This window comes from Balearica regulorum, chromosome 2, assembly GCF_011004875.1.
Source record: "Balearica regulorum gibbericeps isolate bBalReg1 chromosome 2, bBalReg1.pri, whole genome shotgun sequence".
Lineage (NCBI taxonomy): Eukaryota > Metazoa > Chordata > Aves > Gruiformes > Gruidae > Balearica > Balearica regulorum.
This window is the reverse complement of record NC_046185.1, coordinates 12282763-12310284: the sequence shown is the minus strand read 5'-3', so window position 1 is coordinate 12310284 and position 27522 is coordinate 12282763. Positions and strand designations below refer to the sequence as shown.

The 27522-nt window shown below is 48.9% G+C and overlaps 1 protein-coding gene across 1 annotated transcript; it reads left to right on the top strand.

Moving 5' to 3' along the window:
- The first annotated feature begins 4037 nt into the window (after window positions 1–4037).
- Window positions 4038–10051, top strand: TRIB1 (tribbles pseudokinase 1). The gene is made up of 4 exons (XM_075743331.1): window positions 4038–4119; window positions 4587–5020; window positions 5482–5774; window positions 7899–10051. The coding sequence occupies exons 2-4, from the start codon at window positions 4718–4720 to the stop codon at window positions 8365–8367; spliced, it is 1065 nt and encodes a 354-aa protein (XP_075599446.1). The 5' UTR covers window positions 4038–4119; window positions 4587–4717; the 3' UTR covers window positions 8368–10051.
- Window positions 10052–27522: the final 17471 nt, after the last annotated feature.

Here is a 27522-nt window from a genome sequence, read left to right as displayed (position 1 = left end):
AGTAGCTTATGGACAGCCTGCTGGTTTTAAATTGCTGGCTTTCGATCTAGCAGTAATTTTAAGTTTCATTACATGGCTTGAGATAACTTGTAAAATAAAGATATTTATTTTTCACCATTTTCCTGATAGTTTAATGTTAGCTGAAGTATTTGTGTGTCATGCCTCTCTCATCCAATAACTAAAATAATGACTTTTTAATTTCTTCCCATAGCAAGCAGCCAGTTTATTTATAAGTGGCCTAATCTAATAGAGATTTACTCTCTGTATCCCATGAGACATATTATCAAAGTTACCAGACCTGTCCCAAGCACTTGGGAAGTGGGGAGATGGTTACACAATTCTCATTGCCTCTGGCTGTTCTAGTTACAAAGATAAAGGGTCAGAGAACTGGAGCAGCGGAGATAATTTTGTGAGCATCTAAGGAAAAGCAGCTGATCAGGTGAGTGTAGGCACTGGCTGAGGGCGAGACAGGCTTAAATACCACGTAACAAAATTCTCCTTAAATAAAATAACATGCTAGGAAAAGAGAATGTTGATGCCTGACCACCAGAAATTCTGGATTCTTCATCTGGCAGATGGAATAGCCCCGCTGGTCTGTTTTAAAAAAAGAGAAAAATTATATGAAGAGCAACATTCAGCTTGTCACAGTTCTGGCAAATCTGTGCTGGGCAAGACCCTTCCCTTTGCTGGCACGTGCCGGATCGGTGATACGCATCCCACAGGATCTCATCTCTGCTCCAGTCCCAGCTCCTCGCCTAACAGCCGGGACTCCAGGAAGGGAGGAGACAGTGAGCAGTCCTGCTTGCTCTGGCCATCCTTTTCCAAGGCGGGATCTCCTTTTTGTAACGGTTTTGTAATATCTTTTGACTGGGAGCTCCTCAGACTTCCTTAGCACTTGGAAGGTGCCTGTCGCACGCTGTTGACCTTTGCCAAGCACAAAGACCTGCACTCCCAAAGGCCATCCCTGCCCCACCTCACTGGTACCGGCCCGTTGCAGCATCCCAGGCTGGGTGTAGGCTTCCCTGGACTCTGCTGGCTCACAGCACTTCATTTTTTCTGGCACTTGGGTAGCAAGACTCATCCACAGAGTCAATGTTTTATCCCGAAGTTTGGTCTATGAGTGTAATTCTGCACTGATCTGTGCTCCATGGTGATTTACAGTGCTACCCAGCGGAGATGCGTAACACTGCCTCGGTTCATTTGGAAGGGCTGTTAAGCCGTCCAGACTCAAACTCACCGCAGGCATGGCTGAGAATTGCCATGCTAGTATTCATCTCGTGTATGCTAAGCAGGTAGCCCCACAAAAAGCTTTTTTGGGGGAGGAGGAGATGGAATGATGAAGGCTAGTGCAGGGAATAGAAGGAAGACCCCCAATGGCGCTTGATTTCAGGCAGAGACTAATGCAGGAGACGTGCCTGTATGCTTAAAAGGCTGTGGTGTGACCTACGATGAACAAGAGACCACTATGGCAAGTGTGGTAGCCCCATATTCTGCAAAAATCTTCTAATACTGAAATGCTGCAGCAGTTCTTCACAAACCTCTCCCTGGAGTTCCTCCTGTTTTCTGCACTGGTTCATAACCAAACCAGGCTTGGGTGCAAGCACTGGTGGAGATGGGTAAGGAGGACAAGTTTCAAGCCTGTGAGAAGCACTGTGCTGTGCAGGTCCTCAGACACCAGCCTTAGCATTTGGCATCCCTTTTTTTTTTTTTTTTTTTCTTTATTTTCTTTTTGGGGATCAGCCAAAATTAGAAAAAAACAGAAAACCTCTGCTCTGCATGTTGGAATGAATCTGGTGGGGATGGAGAGGAGTCTGGATGTGGACCTTTTCTTATGGTCCATACCCAAAAACTTTAAGACTGGCAATAAAGTAGTGAGCATTATTAATTTGGTTAATAGCTGCTCCTATATGTTTATTCATGACATTAATGCTTTGAGTACCTGAAAGCATGCCAGGCATTTTAAAGAAGTGAAGGTTTCCTGGTGTGAAGAATTGCCCCATTTTGCAAAGACCTGACACCTGGCAGATTAAAGCTTTGGTTCATCTCAGCCACACATAGACAACTGAAGTTTAGTCTAAACGACTGTGGAGAGGGCACCCACCCACACTGCTGGGATGAATTGCCCAGCAGTTATCTTCGTCCTGGTCTTTGGGGACTGCACGCTGAGTTTCTGTGCTCCAGCTAGCAGGGACACCCCCACAGCTCGTGAAATCGGGGGAATCCCTGTGAGAAGCTGCCCAGACAGCAGGAGCCTGTGGCAGAACTGTGGGGTGCAACGCCGTGTGTACCTCTGTGCTCTGCTCTCCCCTCACGTCCCAGATGCTTTTTTGGGGGGACATGATGACGAGGGGGGGCTTTTTGCCTTTCTTAAGGACCAGTGGGTGCCATCCCCCATTGGGCTACCAGTAGCCTGAACTGAGCTCCTGTGCTGGTCCTGGTGGCATGGGGCCAGCATGAGGTGATCAGCCGTGGACACTAAGAGGCTTTAAATTGGTGGGAGGCTGGGGAGGTGAAGGATACAGCTTCCAACAACGCGTGCAAATGGATCCTCAGTGTGGGCCTTCTCCTCAGCGGGGACAGCGAGCTGGCACAGGAGCTGAGAGGGGCATCTTCGGGAGGGTGAGGCCCAAAGGCACGTACTTACCCCAGGGGCACTCTCTCAGCTCGAGAGCTACAGGCGACGCTGTTAGACACCAAGAACACCCATGAATACGTTTATGTAAAAGTCCATTACTAATTTGGGGATGTCTCTACACCCTTCCCCGTCCCCAAAATCACTGGCGCCCTCGCCCCCCACCTCGCACTCTCTCAGAAGCAGGAAGCAGCCCACGCACGCCGAATTCACTTCAATTCACCCAGCAGCGGCATCCTGATGATGAAACTTCCAGGAAGGGAAAAGTAAAACAAAGGTCTGCTGGGTACTCCTGTGTGTGTTACCTATGAGAGGAACAAAATAAAATGGCGTGCTTTCCGAGTTGTGGTGAATTGCTCAGAAACAATCTGCAGACATTAACAGAACTGTATTTCTGGGGGGGAAAAAAACAAAAAAGGAAAATGCAGGCCCTGGGATATCCCTTTATGGCATATGCATTTTATGTTTAAATGCATTAATGGGACTGCTATGCTATGAGTCATCCCGCACAAGAGTTTCATGTGTTTCTTAAAATACACTAGAAGTAGCTGAAGGCATGCACGGGTTTGCCGTGCAGTTATCTATCAGGAATCCGAGCGAATACCTGCACGCCTGGCATCACGGGCTCCGCAGCTGGGGGGGCCCAGCCCGGTCCCTCTCTGCTGCTTCAACAGACCAGGCTTGGGGAAACCAAAACGGGACAGGAGCTGATCCTACCGAGTAACAAAACACAGGCTGCCTGTGTTATTAGGGAAGCCTCAGCACTGAATTACAGAAAATTTGCATATATGTAAACAGAAAAGCTGGAGAGTTTCCTTCTGAAGCACTCTTGTCAAAACTACAGCTGTCTGCGTGTTTTGTTTTTTTTTTTTTTTCCTAGGGATGATTTGTTGTTTGGTTTTCTCTCATTTTTCTTCCGTTTACTAACAGTCCTGGCTGCAAATCTATTTACTCTTCCTTTAAACCCACAGTCCTGGGCCTGACAGTGGCTGCTGAGCTCAGCTGTCTGCTCCTCACAGGTCACTTCAGCTACCGGCTGCTGCTTGCTCTCCAGGCTATTTCTTTTGTGGGGAACAGATAGTTTTAACATGGGAAACACCCAGTGCAAAGTATTTCTGATGGTGCAGGTTAAGTCTGTGCTTGTGAACGCATGGCAGTAAACAAACAACAGCTTCGTGATGCAAAGTTTGGGATGAATAATGGCTAATTAGTGAAAAGCAAGAATTGGGGCTGGGGAGCAGCTGTGGGAAATGTATAAACGAGAAGTTCCTGGGAACGGAGCAGGGCTCGCTTTCTTTCCACGATTAGCCTGGCTTAACTTTTTGTTTTTACGCATCACACGAGGCGATGCTGTCTCGAAAGCACTACGGCGGCATTTGAAATTTCTGGCACCGTTTCCCAGCGGCACACGCTGGTCGTGGATAAACCCGCTTGCTGCCATTTCCAGGGCTGCCTTTTGCAGAAGAGACGTTCATCCTTCGGTGCCGGTGATTTTCTAATCGCTTAGGTTTGCTAGAAAAACTCTCCCTCGTCTTTGTGCTTAGAAGCGGGTGGTGGAGGCTTGAGGAATTTGCCAACACCCTGGGCTTGCGAGGGGCTGAACCCCAAAACCAAGGGGTGACCCTCAAACGATGCCATCCTCAGGAGTCGGACATGAGATGGTATTGCTCCAGACAGGCTAGAGGACCACGGCGGGGGGGGGGGTCCCCGATGCGCCCCCGGCCCCAGCGGGACACGCAGCCGGGCGGGGCGGCGGGTCCCCCGCCGCCCCGCCCGGCTGCGTGTCCCGCTGGGGCTGGGGAAGCGGAGAGCTGCAGGCGGAGCAGAGCAGGCGTGTCTCAGCCTCCCTCCTCCCATTTCCCCGTGCGTCAGGACCAGGAGGAGGAGACTTCCATTGCTTTTCTTTTCTTTTTTTTTTTTTAATTTTTTTTTTTTTTTTTTTTTTTTTTAAAAGCCTCCAACTACTTTAACGCGGAGTCGGCAGCAGATGGTGGACACGACCCGAGGTTTCGGCGGGGAGAACGAAGGGATGCGCCAAGCGCGTACCGCCCGCCTCTAGCTCCGCGCCCGCTCCCGTTCCCCTCCATGAGCCGCCCCGCGTCTCTCCTGCCGGCCGCCCGCTGCCGCAGCGCTCCGGCTAAGCGGCTCCAACCTCTCCACGACGGCCCCGCCGAAGAAGCGCCGGCCGCCAAATACCCTCGTCTCGTCGACTGCGGACCTCCGGATTGCCTGAGTTCTCCCGGGTCTCCTTGTTCTCCGGCTTCTCCCGCCGGAGGGGGAGCGGCGGGTCCCAGCTTGATCGCTTCATACCTGCTGCTGCCGCTGGCCGAGCGGGAGCAGGTGTCGAGGGCGCTGAGCGTTAGCTCCGGCCGGGAGCTGCGCTGCAAGGTGAGCGCGGAGCTCCGCGGGCGCGGATGGGGAGAGGGAAGGGGAAGGGGAGGAGGGGGGGGGGGCGAATCCTCCCGGTGTTTCTGAGCTCCGCGTAACCGCCCGACCCGGGGAGAGCCTTGCAAAACATCCTCCCCGCTGCTGCCCGGTTAGAAACGCCCGACCGGCTGCCGGTGGGGATTTTTACATGCGCTGGAAGTAAGCTGTAACTCTGGGTTACTTTGGAGTACCTTCCCCAAAAGGCTTTGGGAATGGTGGTTGGTTTTATTTTTTTTTTTTTTTTTTTCTCCCTTTTCAATATAAAATGAACGGGAAGGGTCTCGGTAGCCGCTTTGAACGGCGCTCCTGCCGAGCCCTGGCTCCCCTCCAGCTCCCTCGTCATTGTTTGGGGAGAGTTGCTACGCGAGTGGCTGCTTTCAACGCCCTTGAGAATGCATTTTGGTTTAATTTCCTCTTTACAGGTGTTCCCCCTCAAACACTACCAGGACAAGATCCGGCCTTACATTCAGCTGCCGTCGCACAGAAACATCACCGGGGTCGTTGAAGTCATCCTCGGGGACACCAAGGCATATGTGTTCTTTGAAAAGGACTTTGGGGACATGCACTCCTACGTGAGGAGCTGCAAGAGGCTGAGGGAAGAGGAGGCTGCCCGGCTGTTCAAGCAGATAGTCTCCGCTGTAGCTCACTGCCACCAGTCGGCCATCGTACTTGGTGACCTCAAGCTCAGGAAATTTGTTTTCTCTAATGAAGAAAGGTGAGTGGTTGTCACCAGCCAGCTCTGGGGTGAGTTGGGGAGGGAGGAATGCCACATCCAGAGACACAAAAAGTATCCCGGGGAGTGGAAACGGCCGTGTCAGCTGGGCATCACCTGCAAGCAAGCCGAGTAGGTCCCCATCACGTGTGTAGTAGGTCACGGATCTAACTGGGACGCACTCACTCTTAGATCTTGACTGATGAAAGGGAGGAAGCTTGCTGGGAGCTTCCTCTCATTCAGCAGAAGTTTAGTGAAACCCTCCGGTAGACAAAGGAACGATAGTTCGGATGCTTGTTGGTGCCAGAAGCTGTCATGTGTGCCACTCATTCAGTGTAAAATGAATAAAAGGGAGAGAGGAGGAAGGCCGAGGCATTGGGCCGGGGAGGGCGAGCGGCCCGGCTGGGGGGAGCAGGAGGTGTGAGGAGCTGGAGATCTGGTCCCTCCTCGCGCCTGGCACAGCCGCCCCGTGGCGGAGCCGCGGCGCTCGGGAAGGGTCTCCTTGCTGCAGTCCCCGGCTGATCGGGGTTACGCTGCTAGCGAAAGGCCGGCTGTGTCCTTCCAGGCTTTTATCCCTCCTCCGCTACCGGTGGCTGTGCTTTCCGTGCCCCCTGTGCCCGTGGATGTGGGCACGCACAGGAGGGAAGGCGGGACACGGTCAAATATTGCTTTGGGAATCCTGGAAGGAAGAAAAGCACTTTGGTAAAACTTAGCCTAAAGCCTAGGTTTATAGAGAGGAGATCCAGAATCTAGTTGTTAAATTTAGATTAGGGAAATAATTCAGTATTTCCCTGGAGTGTTTGCTGCTCCTGTAGTGCCTCACTGCACGTGGCAGAGCCAGAAAGACATTTTTTTAATCAGCAAAACTGACTCTGACTAGCTGCTTATCCTGTAGAAAGCTAAAATAATATGTAAAAGCTGTAACGGAGTTGTTCTTAATCTGATGAAACTGGAGGTGATGTTACTGAAGCAGAAGAAAATGTGGAGTTTTTTGTTGTGTGTTGGGTTTGTTTTGGGTTTTTTTTTAACCGGGCAAATGCTTCTTCAGGATGTTGTTTATAAAACATGATAAGAAAATTAACCAGCGCTGCCCCTCTCAAACAGAAACAACCATATGTTGACATGCAAAGAAAGTAATTCCTTTGAAGGAAACTATTGCAGCTTTTCCCGCCCATAAGAAGATGAAACATTTGTTGAAATGTTACATTGCACACAGTCTCGCTCATTTGGAAATAACGCGTTGCACAGGCGAGTGTCATGTGCATCCCATTTGGCAAGAAGAGGGTTAAGCAATGGCAGGCGGACTCGGGCTCTCCGGCACAGGTGCAGTTTCAGGGCTCCCACAGCCAATCCCGGGCCCACAGTTTGCGTTGAGTCATATTTTCCGTTTGCAGAACCAATGGGTATTTGGCGAGGTCACGCTGAGGACAGGCTGCAGCCAACGCATCTACACCCCGGCGGGCTGCAAGGCAGCGCTGAGCCCTTCCAGGGCGAGCTGATGGCTTCCTCTCTGATGCGAAGCTCCCCTTTGCCTCCGAAATGGGAGGTCGGGGTGGACCCACCTGCACCCGGGAGGTGGTGGGTGCAGTGGTACCCTCCAGAAAGACAAAAAGAGTACTAGTTACAAAATAAAATTAAGATACACAACTCGGGAGAGCCGATGATCCCTGCAAGCGCAGAAGGGAGCTGGACTTTGCAGTTTGCAAAATCACGCAGCTGGACGCTCTTTGCGCAAAGCCTGGCCCTCAAACAGCAGCACGTACCCTGCATTGTAGCCGACTAACCCCCGCGGTTGCGGTGCAACCTGCGCAGATAGAAGGTGACTTGCTGGTGTTCCTCGAGAGCCCTCTGTGTTGCTAAAATCCCCCGTAAATAAAACAAGCAGGCAGTGCCGAGCGGCTACCCGGTGCGCGTAGCTGTGCTTCCATTACATGAGTCCAGGAGTCCCGGCAACTTCTCCACTGCAAATTAAAAAGTCGTTTCTTCTCTTTTTTTTTTTTCTTTTGTTTTTTTTTCTGTTAATGCAAGGAGGGGAGTGGGGATTGCCGTGGCAGATGGCTTGCCGTGCTCACTTGTGCCTGTGTGTTGCTATTTCTAACCTAAGGCTTCCTCCTCTGCCCTCCCTAGGACTCAGCTACGGCTGGAGAGCCTGGAAGACACGCACATCATCAAAGGTGAAGATGATGCGCTCTCAGACAAGCACGGCTGCCCGGCGTACGTCAGCCCTGAGATCCTAAACACGACAGGGACTTACTCTGGAAAATCAGCTGACGTGTGGAGTTTGGGAGTGATGCTCTATACCCTGCTGGTGGGACGCTATCCCTTCCATGACTCGGACCCTAGCACTCTGTTTTCCAAAATCCGGCGTGGACAGTTCTGTATTCCTGACCACGTCTCCCCCAAAGCCCGATGCCTCATCCGCAGCCTCCTGCGGCGGGAGCCCTCTGAAAGACTCACTGCTCCAGAGATCTTGCTTCACCCTTGGTTCGAGGCGGTCTTGGAGCCTGGATATACAGACCAGGAGACGGGAACTTCGGATCAAATTGTTCCAGAATACCACGGAGACAGTGATGATATTAGTTCCTTCTTCTGCTAACCCTGAAATCTCAAAAACCTTGGTGGTTCTCACCTCTGGCATCTTCGTAGGGTTTCATTTTTCCACGTTTGCAAACTCAACAGCATCTTAAAGTGCCAGTATGGTCAGAAAAGTGACCTTGTTTAAAATACATGCCAACCCATAGATCTCCGCTCCTGAGCGTGCTCGGAGTTTCATCCTCTTGCTCTGCTGGTAGGTCCGTCCTGCCGGCCCTGGAGGATCCGTGCAGCTTTTTTTCATTCTCCACCGGTGTAACTGGCCGCATCTTGGCCGCAGAGTCTTATGGCCGATGAGGCGTGAGACAGAAAGCCCCTTCTGCTTTCCGGCGGTGGCTACGGGGGTGCAGAGCCCTGGCCGCGATGCTTAGGGGGTGGGGGGCGCGAGGCACGCCTCTAACTGAGCAAATCTGACAGAAATGGGTAAAAAGGGGAATCGACTTGGCGTGCCACGCCGGCTGGCTTGCAAAGTAGCTTTCTGACTGTAAGCGCACTTTAACGAGGGAAGGAGGTCTTCGCCCGCCACGGCCAGCCGCCTGCTCGCTGCTGCTCCTCCAGCTGATCTTGCTTTCAGAGGCATGAAGCTCCTCGATCCACCCGTAAGACAAATCACTGCTGTGGCTCCTTCCAAAGCAGAAACCAGTGGATCTCCCAGCTGGATCTCCTCTGATTCCATTCGCTGACCGGGAAAGCATTTTAAATAGACTTAAGCCTCGCGTTGCCATGGTGTAGCCTATATAACTTTGTGCCCTCAGCGAGCTTGTCAAGTAGCGGGTCTCGTTAGCTCCGAGTGCCAAAACATATCCGTTTACCAAACCGTAACACTATCGGCTGGGGCGCCTTCTCTTGGAAAACGATAAGGGGTATCTTGTACAGTACATGTAAACATGGTCGTGTTTTCCTACAGGCTCAATTCTTAAAAAACTTCATATCTCCTCTGCTCTTCCCCCTCCACCCCCCAAAAAGTTAGTCTTAAGAGTAAGATCTCCATACGCCCTTAGTTGAGTATTCAGGTATGTTGTTTGCCTCCGGCTATGGTTTTTTTTTCCCCCCCCTTTTTTTTTTTTTGCATGATTATTCATAGTCTTTCCAATGTGCGTGGATAATGAATATATCTAAATCATTAGCTTCCTGGGTTGGGGGTAAGTAAAGCTTAGTCCTGCCTAAAATTTCTGCTTCGTTTCACGTTTGTGTCCAGTGGCTTATGCAAAGGGATGTCCATTCAGTTCGAGTGAAGTCATTTGAAGGGTTAACCCCCGACAAGCTGCAGTCCCACCACGCGTTTGGAGAATACCATGTATACCTCATGGACTGTGTACTTTGTACATACCTTACTGTTTGGGGTTTTGTTTTCTTGTTTTGTTGTACTTTGTTTGTCCTAATAAGAGGTGTTGAAGAGCAATTTAATGTGAATTATTGTTGGCAATACTAACTTGACAGAATCATGAGCATTAAGAGCAGGGCGCTACAGCTCTCCGTTGCACTAAACCTCTCATGATTGCTTGACATTTGTATCTATGATACAGTTTAACCCTTCTATGAAAAACAGTACATTTGTATATATTGGTAGAAAACTCTGCCAGAAAAGCTAAAAACACTATGTCCAACTTGTAAATATGTATATGTATGTGGAAACCTGGATGATAAAGTCTGACTTGTAGAAAGTTTTAATAAACTTGGTTTCATAATGTTTGTCCCCATTTCTTGCGGTGTCGTGAGGGGAATGCAGCTTGAGTGTGTTTGGTTTCATCCGAAAAAAGGGGGTTTGGCCTCAGGATCAGCTCATCCACGCTCCCGAGGTGTGCTCCATCGTGCCTGAGCCACCCGGGGCTGAGCGCTGACTCCCCAGCTCTGCCCGGGGTTGAATCCCTGTGGAGATGAGCGGGGATGGGGGATGGCTCCTGCCTCCTGGGGGGGTGGAAAGGGCCTGAGATGTCCCCAGAGCTACCTGAAACGGGGTGTCCTATTCATCTGATAAACAAGGGGGAGAGGGGTTACAGCTCTGAATTTTAGAGACCCTATTGCCTTTCAGCACCTGCGTTCACTTCCATCTGTGCCCCATGAGCACCTCAAGGCTGTCATCCCGCACCTGTGTGCGGCAACGTGATGCTCAAGCCAGTGGAAAATCACGTCTCGGGTGTCTCGAAGTGAGCAGCCAGAAGCCGAGGCAGCGGTCAAGAGCACCGGCTGTAACGGGGAGCTGGGGCCGGTGGGCAGGGGCTTGGCCCCGCTGCTGGAAGGCAGCGCAGAGGCCACCCGGTGCTCCCATTGGAAATGAAGGGAAAGATTATTAGAGCTGCTTTTCTTTGTGGTGAGAAGAGAGGAGTATAAATAGCAGCAGTATCAAGGTTAGAGAATGTGCTTTCCTGAAAGAGATCAAGCCACCCTTGTAATCCACCCGGAGCGGTGAGATCATCACTCACAAGTAGAGAGGAGGAGGAAGAGAGTCTTGATTTTTATTTATACTTTGCCTCATGTTTAACTTTGTCCTTTTGCTTGAAATCTGTTCACCAGAGCAACTGCAGCTCTTTGAGCAGGAGCAACTTTTAAATAGGCTCTGCTTTTAGAAGGGAAGTGGAAAGAGAAAAGGAGGGAATAGGGACTTGGTCAAGGATGAAGCAAAGTGCACTGACTTTAATGAGGCACCTTGACTCCCACTCTGAGAAACTAGCAATCTGTGCAGTAAGCATATTTTCTTAGCACTTGCTGAGTGAATGTCAGACACCAAAATATCTCAAGTTACTTTACTGATGTTATTCTTACAAGACTTGTAAAAATACATGCGGCACATATCCTGGCTGATTAAATTACCCCCTGCCCTACCATGCTTTCGGGCTTGGACAGAAGCCCCGATGCATTCTTTTAAAACAACTGCAGGAGGTTCGTGCTTTGGTGAAACCTTGAAAACTTTCAAAACACTTTTTTTTTTTTTTTCTTCCCCTGAAGTTAAGTCACCCTGAGTAGGTGAATGTGTAGGTCATCCCATGACTTTATTTCCCATGAGCTACACTGTAGAGCAATTAAAATAAACGCCAAATTGGAGTAACATCTGCAAACAGCCTCTGTGTTGCTTTAGGGATTATAATGCAACATCCGTTTGTACAGCAGAATAAATTGCTATTGCTTCGTAACCCCATCGTTTGTATTATTGTATACAAAGTTTCAGAGCATGTTGAAAGAACCAGCATATTAAGTGATTAAACTTTGATGGTGGGTGTGAGAACTTTGATTTATGCAATGCATACATTTCTTTTTGAGGGAGTCATGATTTGTCTATTTTTAAATAGTCCTTTTGAATGAGGACTGTATGAATCTCTTACGTATTTCTCAGAGCTGGTCACTGTTTTCATCTCGAAGTTGCAAGATATCGCTGGCCCCTCTGAAAAGCGCTGGGAGCCTTCAGTCCTTCTCCGTTTACTGCTGAAAACACAAAAAAATGGAAGTTTTTTGCTGCATCCTGGGCTCCATCCTAAACCAGCACCAAACGTCCTCCTAGTTGGGGTAGATCTTACATCCTAGATATATATTTTTATCGACTCTTGATAAATTGGCTGTGTTTTAGGCATCAGTTCAATAATTTTCTTTTTAAAGTAGCACAGCAGAATTTATAAACCGTCTTCCTCTTAAAGTGCCAGGTGAAACAGCCAGCTCAGCAAGCTCAGGTTTAAGGTCAACATCTCTTTGCCAAGCAGGTGATACTGCTGAGGTTATTTGCAGTTAATTAAGAAGGATTGGTGGAGGTGCAGTTCTACCTCTGCTAAAAGGTGCCCTCGTTTTAGGAGAATGCTTTCAAGTCAGTCAAAGGCATTTCTTCATCAATGTATGATTTCTGAAAGAAAAGGGGGAAAAGAACAATTTTGAATGAATATGGGCAAGATGAAGATTCGTTGCGCTTGGCTGGATCGCAAAGCCTGTGCATGCTCTTCTCTAGCTCTGCTGTAATGCCTGACAGGCCTGAGAGAGAACCTGAAAACCACATTTTATTCAATCAGTGCCGAGTGTGCTCTGTCAAGTAAATCTCTTCAGATTATCTCTTTACACCAAAGCAGATTTTCCCCCCCACTTTTTTTCAAGCTATTGCATTCTGTCAGGGAAAAAGCCCAGTGTTTAGCGTTACGGCACTGCACAGGTTTAGCAGCACAAAGAAATACCCTATGCAAATGATTCTTACAAATATGTTTTCCTAGCGAGCATTGAGAAGAATAGCTTGACATATAACCAAGGTCTGAGTTAATCCCTTGCAAAAAACGGCTTTGCTGAATGCAATAAGGCTCAGAACTATTGTTTGTAAAAGCACCGTGAAATTTGCAACAGTTCTTACCATGAATCCTCCATAACTTGCAAAATCCTGGTCTCCAGGTGAAATCCAGAGTTCAGATTTCAGCCAGGATCAATTCGTGTTGCAGCAAAACGACAAATCCTTCAGGATATGAGTTCACAGCGGGAACATTTTTTTTTTTAGCTTTTTTTTTTTTTATGAAGCCAGCTATTTAGAAAATGCCTTAAAGAAAACTCATTAGTTTTCATTGCACTGTATGTATTTATTTACAGTATTTAACCAGCTAAACAAGCTAATGTGCAGCACTTCATTTCCTAATTTGGCTTTGAAGCCGGAGCAGCAGAAGTATCAATTACATTCTGTCAAATGCAAACATTAACATAACTGTATGAAGCAATCATGTTTCTAACAACAGCAAGCGCTGCCCAGAGGACCAAAATAAATAAAATTCATAGAGCAAGAGGTAACGCTTTTTTCTTTACGGCAGGATTAGGGCTGGCGAGCGCCCGTGCGCTTTCCTCTCAAGGGACGTTTGTCTGGCAGGGCTGCGGAGGCAGCTCCGGTGCCGAAATGCAGGTGATTAATAAGGCACTTGCTCACCAAGGGCACGGTCTCATCACAGCGGGGTGTGGATTTCTGCATGCAACTCCCCCTGTTATTAATGGTTAATTAATGTGTCGTTTGCAGAAAGAGATGAAACCGGGACCTCGGCGGTGGGTTGTGAGCACACACGCCGGCTTATCATTCGAAGAAATATCAGGGTGACATGAAGGGTGGATGACAGAAAATAAGTGCGGCATGAATCAGCTGCCCCGTGTTTATCATACGGCGCTGTTGTGGGAAAACATTCACCTCCACCGACTACTGTCTCCTGCCAACAACAAAAGTCGAGTTTGATAAATTATTAGTGGAGATGTTCTCAGTGGCTTTGCTTAGATTTTACTCCTCTTGCGCAAATTGCAGATTAGGAAAGGATTAAGTAACAACAGTGTGGCTAAAGTATTACACATCGCGCTGGCGATTAGCCAAAGAATGTAGCATGCAAAAGCTGACATTGCCTAAGAAATCAAATATAGCTCTGGTCACCACAGAAAATGACTCTTCCCCACCACCTAAGGTAGTTGCTCCATTTCTCCTGTGTTGCTCAGCGTTTTGCACCAGCACATTGTTCACGACAGGTTTTTTTTCTTTTCCTTTCATTTTTTTTTTTTTTCCCTTTTCTTAATTTCCAGGTAGTGACAAAGACATAAACATTTAGATGAATCACAGAAACCATAAATGTAATTGAGTGTAAAGCCATTGTTGGGCCTTGTGATAACATCCCCGTCAAGTCTGCACTTGTCAAATTTGTAGTCTCGCTGAAGTTCAAATACTGCGAGTTTTCTTTGCTGCGCGAGCAACAGCAGACAAAACAGCGACATAATTTGGGGCGAAAGGCTGCGCGAGACTCTCGTGCCCGATGACAATGACTTTGCCGATGAGCACTGGGATGCCTGGTGTGAGTAGGCGTTTCAGCCGGTGAGTAAAGGCGGCAGAATAAGGCTCACACAGGTCAGCTGGCAGCCTTGGTTGCAAAGCAGGGGGGGCGAGAGCCCTCAAGCCTCAGGCGGAAGGGTAAAACCCACCCCGGTGCTTGCACGAAACTGTTGGCTGACAAGCATGGTGGTGAGGCCTGCTCCTCCCCACCCTCGTGCCTGTGCCTGAGCTGCCTGGATCTGCAGGAGGGCAGGACGATGTCGGGCCAACAAGTGCACTCGGCCCCGGGAGAAGCACGGGCAGAAGCCTACAGATGTACATGGGGGCAGGGCAGGTGCTCGTCGGGGCCCTGCAGCACAGGGACACGGTACTTAAAGGGGGGCTACAGGAAAGATGTGGACGGACTCCTTGTCAGGGAGTGTAGTGACAGGACGAGGGGTGATGGTGGTTTTAAACTGAAAGAGGGAAGATTTAGAGTAGATACTAGGAGGAAATTTTTTACTGTGAGGGTGGTGAGGCACTGGAACAGGTTGCCCAGAGAGATTGTGGCAGCCCCCTCCCTGGAAGTGTTCAAGGGAGGCTGGATGGGGCTTTGGGCAACCTGGTCTAGTGGAGGGTGTCCCTGCCCATGGCAGGGGGGGTTGGAACTAGATGATCTTTAAGGTCCCTTCCAACCCAAACCATTCTATGATTTGTAACACCATGGCCCACTGATGCCCACCTTGGTGTTTAACCATCATCCAAGAACCTTCCTTTGACCCTGTCTGTGCTTTGGGGTCTCAAAATCCTGCAGCATTGAATTCTAGAGCAGAGCTTGGTGCTGCTCCATTAAATTATCTTGCTTGGAAAGAGGATATGCTCCAAAAGACAAGAATACATCTGGACCCACTGAAGAGAACCGACCGGCCCAGTTTTGGAAGGACTTTGTTCTGCCCTTGCTCCCTGAGGGGACTGGAGGTGACGCAGAGTGGCCATGCTCTGTGCAGGGCAGCAGCCTTCAGAGGCGGCTGCGGCTCCCGAGGCGATGGGACTCAAGCCCAGCGGACAGAAAGGCTTAATCAGCGAACTCATGGGATTTTTTTTATCATCAGAGGTCTTGTGATCCTTAATATGTAAGAGCCCTGTCTGCTGAAGTTAATGATCTCCAGGAGATTTCAAACTTTCATATGTGAGGAAGAATGAGCAAGTGTCCAGTCCTCGCTGTTGCAAAGAGGGATTTGAAAAGATGTGTCCTGTGAACTCTTTGGACTATTCCCTGCTCATCACCGGTGTCCTGGCCAGATGCTCCGTGCTGCAAAGGCATGCTTGACTGGCTGCCTCACTACAGCAGGCAGAGCTTTGTCCTTTTATCCGAGCAGCTGGCAAAACAGTACATTAAAAAATAAGGCAAAGTCAGCAAATAGTTTTCTTTCCTCATGCACAAGGTTAGAGGAACTAACTCCCCCTCCTCCAGAATGATTTCCTGACTTGGTAACATTTTTCTCAATCTCCTCTTCTTTTTCTCTGGACGCATGAGGAAAAGCGGGATTTGTGGTTCAGCTGGAGGGGGAGCACCTTTTCGTGCCCTGCTGTGGCCCAGGCGCTTCAGGTGCATGTGCCAACCACAGCGAAAGCCTTGAAAAAAATCTCTCTCCAGCATGGGGCAAGAGTGGTTTTGCAGGGAGAGTGCTTTGAACGCGTCAGGATGGGACCTGCACTCCAGCCATGAGGGACCCCCACCTGCCTGCAGGCTCATCGAGCAAGCTGTGCTTGCTGGAGACAACACCGCCTTTAATAGCCACGGCCAGGAGATGGTCCATCCTGGGACATCTTTCTGTGCTGGAGGGAAGATGCTGGAGTCACATCTAGCTTCAGTCCCCGGTGCTGGGTACAGCTCGGGTCGCTGGCAGGTTTTTGTCTGCCGGACGCAGGCAGGGCTGCTCCCGCAGGGTGCCGGGGGGCCGAGCTGGTGACCCGGGGCTGGCCCGTGATGCACATCCTGCTCGTGCATGTGGGCATGAGTCAGAGCCCGGGAGGAAGAGGCCTCACCCAGCGGCAGGCAGAGCGGCGCAGGGAGCTCGGGCTGTGTGCTGATGGAGGAGATTGCTTACTACTGCTGACAGCCTCCCCCAGCAAAATCCCTGCACCTGTGGCACGGGGAAGGGGGTGTGGAGCTAACGAGGTCTCCCACTGCGTTGTTGAAGGTTCAAGGCAAACGCTACGGGATGGGCTTGTGGAGGTGGCTCGGAACCTGACTTTTGGCATCTGCGTACCTTAGAGCTGAAGGAGTTCCTGGGGGTCCCAGCACACACATCCCAAGCTGGTGCCCGTCTCCCACAGCAGGAAGGCACAGGAAGGCTGAGCAGGTCCACATCCATCCCCCTCTACTCCACTCTTGTGAGACCCCACCTGGAGTACTGTGTTCAGAGCTGGGGTTCCCAGCATAAGAAGGACATGGTGCTGTTGGAGCGAGTCCAGAGTTGGGCCACAAAGCTGATCAGCGGGCTGGAGCACCTCTCCTATGAGGACAGGCTGAGAGAGTTGGGGTTGTTCAGCCTGGAGAAGAGAAGGCTCTGGGGAGACCTTATAGCGGCCTTCAAGTACCTGAAGGGGCCTACAGGAAAGCCGGAGAGGGACTGTTTACAAGGGAGTGTAGTCATAGGATGAGGCAAAATGGTTTTAAACTACAAGAGGGTAGATTTAAATTAAATATTAGGAAGAAATTCTTCCCTGTGAGGGTGGTGAGGCACTGGAACAGGTTTCCCAGAGAAGCTGTGGATGCCCCATCCCTGGCAGTGTTCAAGGACAGGTTGGATGGGGCTTTGGGCAACCTGGTCTAGTGGAGGGTGTCCCTGCCCATGGCAGGGGGGTTGGAACTAGATGGTCTCTAAGGTCCCTTCCAACCCAAACCATCCTACGATTCTGTGCTGGGCAGAGGCCTCTGGAAAAGCAATGCAGTCTTTACCTCTCTTCTTCCCATTGGCTTGACCTCAGTCTTGCTATCTTCAGCACTCGTCAGCTGCTCTTTTCCCAGGTGCTAATCTCACTTGGGCACTGGAACAGCTGAGCGATGGTCCAGCCACTGCCCCCCCCCGCCCCCCCCACCTTGCCAGCAAACAGGTGTCCAGATCTTCTGACCCCTGCAAGTGATTGCATTTAATTATTTCTGGAAATTTTCCACTACGGTCTTAGAATGATTCTTCCAGAAATTGTGTTCATCTTTGCTAGGAAGCTGTCGCGTGTCTCAAGCAAAGATCATGATGAATCATTTTGGAAAGCCCTCCAGCTGCAGTGGACTCCCAGCACCGGGTGAGTGGACGCGTGTCCATGGTTTGGCACTTAAACACAAAGCCCTGAACATCCCCAGCGCTTCTCAGAGTCAATGGGATGACTTGCATAGAGTCACAAATGCCGGTATGACTGTAAGCAGTTCAAAAGCCAGTGGTAGATGGATCACGGTCTCGCAACTGTGGCTTTAAAAGGGTTATTGATTCATTTGGAAACAACTAGCAGGAGTGACTTTGTAACAGATAGAATTATTTAGTCTCACTGCATGCCAAACATACACAAGGTACAGTTCAGCACTGAGATTTTTCCAGTGACCATCACGTAAAACACCCAACAGGATAATGCACCGATGCACTGGATAATGCACTTTCCTTAGGTACGTCTGCAGCCACTGAAGGATGTGTGTAGCCCTCAAAAGCCAAGGGAGAAATTCTTCAGTTAAAGAGCTAATAGGGAGGAGTTAGGTTGGGAACCAGTCAACCAAAACAAAAAAAGTATGTGGATAATGATACAGCCATGATCCAGGCTGCTGCAGCAGTTCAAAGTAAGGAGAAATAAATCACTCTGTGTGTGTGTGTGTATATAGAAAACACGTGCTCTGAAAACACGCACGGACAGCTTCTCTTCTCATATCTGCTTGCTACGCTGGGCAGCCTCAGGGAGCTGGAGTTTTCCTTTATGGGCCAGCTGAGGATGCTCCTGGTGACAGGGACACACAGCGTGATACCAGTGGAGCCATCTCATATCCCAGTTGCTCCTCCTTTGCTAGCACAGTGTCAAAAAATATCAGGGAGTTCCAGAGGCAAAGACAAATGAGGACGGGAACGACCAGCACGTCGCTGAGCTGTCTGCTGTGAGCCCTTGTGGGTCCTACCCCACTGGTGCAAGTCAGAAAAGCTTCACTCAAACCAGATGCCTCTGAGAAAGCAGGGGGCTGCAATTAAACCCTGGCAGCCCCACTGTGTCTTCTGCAGGGATGAGCCAGTTTCCGTGCATGGGGTAGCTGGTCCCACAGATCCCACATGCAGAAAATCCCCAGCCGGATCATAAGGGTATATCCAGAAGTTTTGCTCTGACATGAACTATAACGCAACTGTGTTCAGGATATACTCAGGAGTTTTGCTCTGGCATAAATTATAACGCAACCACTGTAATCTGGAGCGATGTCAGGCTTGGCCTGCCCAGCAGCCCACTGCATTGCCATCCCGCTTGCTGCGTGTTGGGTCCATCCTAGAGATCCTAACTCAGTGTTCACCCAGCGGAGCCTGGGGAGCAACCCATGGAGAAATTCTCCAGTGCATGCAACATTCCTGTGTAAATCAATGGGAACTGTAGAGTCTGGCCTGAAGTCAGGATTTCAGGATCTGACCCAATTTAACCTTGGCATAAATAGTTGCCCAACTCCTTTTTTTTTTTTCTTCTTTTTTTTTTTTTTTTTTTTCTGAGGCTCAACAATTAGCTTTCAAAACAGCTCAAAAAACCAAAAAAGTAGCTGGGGTTCAGAAGTGCTGTGCTAGCCAGCAGTGTTTTGTTAAAGTTACTTCCACTATTACGGTATTTGTTGGCGTCAGCACTTTGTGCAAAGTAAAGTGCTGCTCTGGGCTCTCCGTCCAGGGCAGAGAGGTATGAGCCCGGGGCAGAAGTTGTGATTCTTCCCATATTCAACACACAGGCGCTGTAGTTCCTTTTACCGAATTCAACTGTCGGGGTTGGTTTTTTTACTCACTGGAGTGAAATTCAGCCACGTGCAAAATGCCAGGACTGGTCATTGCTCAGATCCAATGAGTCCCAGTGTCGGAGGTTTATTGGCGAGGCTTTGGGGGGGACCGAGGGGCGGGATGGGGAGATGGGAAGAAGCAGGAGATCTTTACACGCTTGCAGAGAAGTGAGCTTTACCTTGGGGACTCACATCCCCTCTGCCCCTTCTTGCATCTCTGCAGGGAAAGGGTGCCGCTTCCCAGGCTGTTTTCAGGAATCTCTTTCAAAGAGCTGATGCAGATGTAAAGCTCGTTTTTTCTGCTCACCTTCCGCCCACAACAAAAGGCATCATTTCAACCTTAAAGATTTTATTGTTTTAATTACTCCACTGCACCTTGGAGTTTACTATGCCACTACTTGTTAATATACTTAATAGAGCACAGGGGATGCCAACACCATTGGATGACATTTTGTTTCACCTCAGATCCTGACTTGTAACCCTGCACCGGGCAGTCCCGCGGCTCCAGAGCCGACCCGGGCGGCAGCTGCCAGGGATGAACGTCGGGCTGCGGTGGCAGCTGCCGCAATAGGAAGGACGAGCCCAGCACTTGGAAATCACTCGCAGCCCATTTGTGCCCGTTAGGCAAAACCAAATGTATTTCCAGGGAAAAATGGTTTTATTTCCCCTGGGGCAAACACATGCATCATTTCTTTCGGTTTTAGAATAAAATCAGCAGGATGGCCAGTTGTGGGGTGTTAACTAGGAGTGGGTTTTAATATGTGTTTAAATGCTTTGCTTAGTTTGGGTTCAAAACTCCCTTCCCTTCTACTGCAGATGAATCTGGGTAGTTCCTTAGTGCTTCAAAACAGTTTTTGAGATTCAGGCTTAGGGTCTGAATTTCTTTTGTGCCCCCCCCCCCCGCCCCAACATCTTCAAAGTTTGGCTCCAGGTTTTTAACACTTCCAGCTATGAGACATCCCTCTGGGCTCTTCAGCTGTGGCTTCCCTTGCAAAGGACTGTGAAAATAAGAGAAAAATGGCCATTTTGGCAGTAAAACTGGCCCGTGGAGGTTAAAGAGATGTGGGGACACCCTGCCTCAGCTCTCTGAGATGTTTTGGTGCTGGAAGCGTTGCGTTGTGTTGGCGTGTGCAATGGCACGAGAGATGCTCGGGAACCCACCGGTGCTTTGAGTCGGAATGTGGCTTCTCCCTTGTGGCGCCCATCAGATGGGGTCATCGGTTGTGCCTGGGCAACCTTTGGGCTGCGAAGCAATTCGCCCCTCATGGCGCTGGGCCCCTTCACAGGGGAGGATGAGGGTGAGACTGGGAGCCATGGGGGCAGGGGGAGGAAGAGTGTGGATGTGGAGGGGAGATCCAGGACGGGAGCAATTGAGGGTGGGAATTCTGTGGGTGATGCCAGGGCTGCTGGTCATGGTTTATAATTGTGTGAGTGATGCCAAGCCACCGGCCACTTTGCTCCCGCTGCCCCTTGCCTCAAGAGGCGACTGCAGTGCAGCATCCGGGCTTGTTCAGACCGGGGAGGGGAGAAAAGGAGGTGGCGGGGCACGTGTTTGGATGACTTGGAGGTTGCACCCAGCCTTCTGAAAGCCAAGAAGCACTCTTCGACTCGCTCTCTGGGCTTGCAAGCGTGAGCAGAGAATGGGAGGGTTTCAGTAATAGCGAAAATCTCAGATTCGTGTCGGAACTTTTTACTTTTAGCCTTTTACTTTCCCTTGCCGCCCCAACTGTGACTCAACACCATCGCCACACGGCAGCGTAACTCCAGGCACACAATTGTCCTCCAGATATTACGATTGTCAGGCAAACAGATTGCTCACTCCATCCCGTGCTCGGCTGAAAGGATTACAATATAGATTAGGATCAGGATTGCCTTCCTAATGTTCTCAGCCTCAAAACAGGTGTAAGGGAAAAACACGTGAGGGAAATCATTTGCCAGTGGAGAATCTCTCCAGGAGGAATTGTTGGATAAATACTAACCGGAGATTGGGATCAGGCAGCTGCTGAGCTGGGCTTTTCCGACTCGGAGGTAGTCTGAGAGCAGCGTTACGGGCTGCAGGCCCGTGCAAAGCAAAAACGCTGTTGCATGCATGCATGATGGTAATTGTCTGTGCACTCACACGCTGCGTCCTGAGAGACTCTGGTAAAATGGTAATAAAATATTGGGAAAAAGAACTGAACGCACACCTTTGCCAGCGAAGCGGACAACATATGATACCCACTATTGGAGGTGGCTTAAAGAATGCAGTGAAAAGCGTGACTGCAGAGCGAGATCCCAAGGATTCATGCATATATACAACCTTTTGTTCAGGTAATCCTGCATATGTTGAGGTGGTTTGAGAACTGCAAATGCAAAGAAAGAGCCAGAGGTCCAAAGTCAATACGTATTACCGAGAGCCTGGCATCTTTGTCACGGAGTATTAACTCTAGCCTGCATGTGTGGTATATCAATTTCGATTCTTTCCTGTAAATACATCTGTGCTGGAAAGCTCAGATTGGATTCAGCATGTATTTCTCGCCTGCATTTTTCAGCTGGATAGACTTAAGCAAACTGAGATCATGTGACTTGCCAAACCACCCAGTGAGTCATTGGCTCAGCCCAGATTAGATCTCAGGAGCTTTCTAGCTTTGATCTAGCCACAAGACCACATGGCATCTTTCTATAGCCTTTGATGAAAGGCTACATAAACACACATAAGGGAGTTTACTAAAATTTTTTGGAGGTTCTGAAAAAAGTTTTGCCCCTGGAGCAAGCAGAATTGGAATGGGCTATAAACGGGTGCGGTGCATGTATCTGCTGGAGTAAAAAAAGTAACAGGGAGAAAAGTATATGTCCGAACACCTGAAAAAAAGGCTCTGTGCAAACAACAGGATGCTCTGGATAATAGTGCCATGGATGCTGTACCTGCCATATGGGTCTTTCCACAAGAGCTGGTTACCTTATAAAGAGACATCATTGCGTCATCCTTCAGAAAGTATAAACACATTAAGCAATGTTATTCTCTAAAACATCAACACATGAGCTACTTACAATGGACTAAAAAGTCATTGTTGCTTTGAGGATATATTTGTCCCAAGTGATTCATAACAATCTGTGGCACTGAGGCTATGAAGACTTCTAAAGGATGCCTTCACTTCCAGGCAAGTATCCACGGAAACAAGCCCACAAGTTTGCTTTGTTTGCCTTGTTTTACCTAGGATAACCTTTTAAGCTGCTTTGTAGACAGCCAGGCTTCCCGGCTGAAGCAGATATCTATCCCCTCTGGATGCTAGGCTTTGCTCTCTGTACCTGCTGCGCTGCTGACCACCACAACCCCTCCTGGAGGAAGGGCAGCGGCGCCCTTTGGCGGGGCCGGATGAAGATGAGGACATTTCGGTGGCAGTAATTTCTATAGTACAGTACTAATGTGGTTCCAGAGGAGGCTGCCAAGAATTGCTTGCCCATGCCTGCCTGCGCCAGGAGATGCGTGGAATGACGAACCCGAAGCTAGTGGAGCGCAGGGGCCGTGTCCCCGCAACCCGGGGATTTGGAGCAGGACGCAAGAGCAGCTTGGATACCTTTGTGCTCTCAGGATGGGCAGCTCAATTAGGCAAAGTCCATCTTCTGGCAAGGGAAAGCTTGATCATGTCCACCGATGCCAGAAGAGTGTTTAGGGCTGTAAACCATTTTTTCTTCCTCTTTCTCCACTCCCCCCCCCGCTCTGGCCTCCCAGTCCCACCAAAATCAGCTCTGACATGTAGGGAGACATCCTGTAATATATTGGATCCTGCGTAGCTCCCATGGCTGCCTGGAATTTAGCTCTCAGTTTTCAGAGAGACCCACGTCATCAGGGTAAACCAGCGTGTGTGTGTCTGTGTCAACACATAACAAAACACATTGTACGCACCCTGAGCTCAGGAACTAATACGTGCTCTGGCAGGAAGACAGCTGTACCAGCAAGAGCACAGGGTCATAAGCAAAGGCAATATTGTCTCCTGTGGGACTAATAAAGACAAAAGACAAAGCAACTGTTTACTGTACTATTGAGGGGGCTGTTTGGGACACTGTACTGGGGAATGCAGCAGCCACTGTCACACAGTTGTTAAGCACAGGTAAATGTTCAACCTCAAAAGCATACAGAAACACAACCTACATAGATGTTCTGGGCACTCAGGCAAGTGCATAGCTGAGGCACGTCAGAGCAGCCTGTCTGCTGACCTCCTCTCGTACTGGTATTAGCTGGTCCTACCTTCTTGATTTGAATCATTCGCACAGCATCCACATCAACTCCTGTTTCTGTTGAGATCAGTTGTAGGGTGCAGAGTCAGACCCTCTCTGATGCCCTGGGAAACCCAAGACCTCTGTGCTTCTGCACCAGGACGGGGCTCTGTGGAGCTGCCAAGCTCTAAAAGCCTGTGCAGCATTTGTGCCCAGTACCAGCAGGAAATATCTTCCTTCTGGTACTGCAAGTAATGAGATGTGATTTATAGAGTGAAGTTGTACTTAATAAAACTGGAAATGAGATACTGATGGGTGGCTGTGAAAGACTACCTCACTGTGCAAGAGAACATGGCATTCAGTCCTCCAGTCACCTCTTCACAGCTCAGAGGAGGAAACCCCATCAGGATTTTAATTCACTGTTAGTTGGGTCACCTCATGCAGCCGGCAGCAGTTCCCCAGAGTTTAGAAAAATAGGGGTTCATTTCTTAAACTTCAGACAGCTCTGGCTAACTCAAATGAGAGCGTCCTTCTGACAGAAATAGAAGGACTAATCACTCAACCTAAAAATTAGAAGTTGTTTTTGTACCACAGTTCATCATCAAATTAGATTTATCTCATGCAAGTAGATTAGAGCACTAATTATCAGCCCATGTATGCAGTGTGCACACACACATCTGTGAACATAAACACCCATATGTTTCTATATTCAGAAATACACACGAGGTTGAACCCAAAACCCAAGTGGAGGTTATTGCTGCCCTGTGTGGGGAGGAGGATCTCCACATCTGTGGTGCTGGACAATCTCCACTCCATCAATGGCTTTTGATGCTTCAGACATCTGGGCTTGTCCATAAAGATGGTATCTTGGAGGTGGAGGATTTGGCAAAGCTTGTGGTGGTAGTGGAACAACAGTTAAGCCATAGACAAGTGTATGGCCTGGTAGGACTGGAAGCGATTGCATCGAAGATTGGGTTTCTGCCAATGAAACGTTAGTAGCCATGGGGCAAGTTAAGCCCTTGTGACCTTGTGCTCACGTTTCGAGCTGTAGCCTCTTCAGGAGAAAATGCAAGTGATGCTGGTGCCCTTGCTGAAGTCAGCAGACCTGAAGAACATGTATCATTGTCAGAAGCCCAAGCACACACTGACAAACTTTGTCAGTTCTTAGAGACACAGGCTGGTACATCACATTACTTCACTGTGACTGATGGAACCGAGACCTCTGCAGAGCAGCAGAGATCACCATCCTGGAGACAGAGATCATTGACTTTTTTTAGTAATGACATGACTGAAGGCCTGCTCACCATGTCGAGGGTGGGTTAAACGCACTCTCTCACTTTGGTGTCATTACAACACATTGCCAAGTCTGTTCTTTGGTGTTCCTACTTCATACAAATTATTGCTAACATGACCATTTTTTTTTTGTGGTCCCCTTGTGCCTGAGCTTTCAAGGTTGCACTCTGTTTATGCGTGTGTGTGCACCCATATTTAAAGCAATTGCTTGGCACAGTTGACTGGGAACGTAAATGTAAAACGAGAAGTGTTAACGAAAATTGGAAATTATCCAAGAAAATTCTACTGGATGTTCAAAAATCCATGATATCATGGAGATGGAAAATAAACATGTGGGCTAAGAGATGTGGAAAAGGCAATATAACATGAAGAAATGATGTATAAAGCAGGCAAAAACCCCCAGGAAACAGAATGATGAAGATCATAAATTACAAGTTAAAACAATGTAAGTGATTGATAAAAGGAAACCAAAGGATTAATAGACTATCAACAGCCAGTGGTGTGAAAGAAATGCAGAAAATATTCACAAAATCATGTCAGGAACAATGCTGCCTCCTCTCCCAATGGCAGTATAGATCAATTGCTAAATGCAGATGGTAAAATCATAAACAGTGGTGCAAAAAAAAAAAAAAAAAAAAAAGCAGAAACGTTCAATAGCTATTTCTGCTCTGCATTTGGAAAGGAGCGGGATATTCATCCCATATGATGTTGTGGATGGAGTACAGCGTTTACCATCTGGAACAAAGGAGGATGTGAGGCAGCATCTGCTAAAATTAAACATTTTTCACATCATCTGGCCTGGCTATCTTTGTGTCTTAAAGGAGACAGCTAAAATGCTCGGTGAAGTTTTATATTTAAAAATCTGGGGAAATTCCAAAGACATGGGAGACTGCCAAGGTAGCTCTGGGACTTAACAGGCGTAAAAGGGACACTCTGTGGAGCAATAGGCTGGTTAGCGGGACAGTATCCCTCAACACAACACCAAAAGTTAATTCAGGCCTCCAATAACAAGGCATTAGAGTCTAAAATAAAGCTGATACTAATCAGCAGGGTTTTGTGGAAGGTAAGTCTTGGAAAGAAACCTGTTGTCTTTTTCTTCAGACAAGATTAGAGATCTGGTTGACACAGTATTCTTGGCTTTCTCCACCACATGACAGGTTGATTAATGAGCTCGCATTATACGGGATGAACACGGCACACACTACCTGGATTAAAAGTTGGCTGAGTGACAGATGTCAAAAAGTAGTTATTAATGGGGAATTAAAGGGGAAGCAGCGGGCCAGGGATGTTCGAGGGGGTAAAGTCAGCCACACGGCGCTCAGTGTTTCCGTAGCTTGAGTCTGGGTAACTCAAACATCTCCATCCTACAGTAAAGGGTTAGAGACCCTAACGTCGCACATTTGTCTTGGCAAGATCTTGTCTGTTTGCACAGCACTGGGATATATCTGAGCAATTGCCTCCATTATCCAGGTAGAAAAGCAAGGAGGTAACAGAGACGGGCTGCTATTTTAGGAAGCTGTGAGAAACAGTGGATGCTGAGAAACTAGCTGCTTGCTTAAGGGGCAGTTTGGGCAGGCGATATCAAATTTCTGGCCTGACAAACCCACCAAGGCCATCAAGCAAGTCAGTAGCAGAGCTGGGAAGAGCTCAGCAGTCTCTGGCTCTGGGCCTGACCGGGGATGACTCACTTATCTTGCACATGTTGCATCTTTTCCGCGCAGGGAGTGGGCATTGACATCAGCAGAGCCCAAAAGAACTTGTCCCGCCGGCCAGCACTGACTGTTTGCTCTGTTCCCAGCACATGCATCAACTTCCACCATCAAATAACTGGAGCAGCACTTCATTTAAAAAAAACACCCTACCCTCCTCCATTACTAAATGTTTGAAAGACGATTAAAGAAACAAGTTTTTGTATGTTAATGTGCTCATCAAGTATTTGCTCCTAATTTATCACTTCACTTGCTTTGTTGCTCCTGACAACTTGACTATTCACAGGAAATGTCAACTTGGAGGGTATTGCACAGGCTGATGTGACTGTTAAACACAGTCGTAGGAAGAAGCCAGGTAAGGTAAACTTTATTACGTGGATGAATTTTTTGTTTCTACAGCTGGCAGAGCAAAAAAGCTTCTGTCTCAAAGTTTGCCGGTACCCTGTCAGCAGCAGCTGGTACCCGGTTTAATGCTGGGGGCTGGCTGCGAGGCTGTGAGTAGAGCCCTGCTCTGTCCTGGGAAGGCTGGAGAAGAAATGAGAAACCCCTCCGGGATGTGGCGCTTGTGGCAGAGCTGCCCTGCGCCCTCCCTCCAAGTGCTGCTCCTTGCCAGGCTTGTGCATGGCAGGGAGAGAAGCAATAGCTGTTCTGAAGGTGAAAGCGAAATAGTCTTTGTAAAAAAAAAAAAAAAAGTGGGAAATGAGGTAAAATGAGGCTTGCAAATATTTTATTATCTGTTGGAAACCAGCAAGATTAATTTTATTTCCTCTACAGTGCCTCTGCTTGACATAGGAGAGCTGCCAGCTATGACATCTCCCCTAGGATCAACAACCCAGCGAGCAGGAATAACCGACAGCTGGACCCATTTGGGCCTTCCATGAAAAAAAAATAAAATACTATGATTAATAAACAAAAAACAGGACAGAAAGCGTCATACTGGGGATGCTCTGGGAAGGGCAGGGTGCAGCGCTGGATTCCTGCGCCTGCCCCCCCGAACAGGCCATTTCCCACCCCAAGGAAGGCAGATCCCTCTGAGACTGGGGCTGTTACTGGTGTCACTGGGGACAGCAGCAGGAGCAGTGACAGCGGAGATGTGGACATAAATCTCCTCTGGGTGCAGGGGTCCCCAGGGGCAGGGGAGATGAAGCTCAGTGCTTGCCTGCACGGCAGCTGAGGTGCTGAGCTCAGAGGGCAACCGGGAAGCCCTACCTGGCTGCAGCC

Bases quoted from the DNA above. Each gene is read 5' to 3' on its own strand.
- TRIB1 (XM_075743331.1), top strand. From the start codon at position 4,718: ATGAGCCGCCCCGCGTCTCTCCTGCCGGCCGCCCGCTGCCGCAGCGCT. The intron at 5,021-5,481 runs GTGAGCGCGGAG...TCCTCTTTACAG, and splicing joins GCCGGGAGCTGCGCTGCAAG to GTGTTCCCCCTCAAACACTA. The intron at 5,775-7,898 runs GTGAGTGGTTGT...TGCCCTCCCTAG, and splicing joins GTTTTCTCTAATGAAGAAAG to GACTCAGCTACGGCTGGAGA.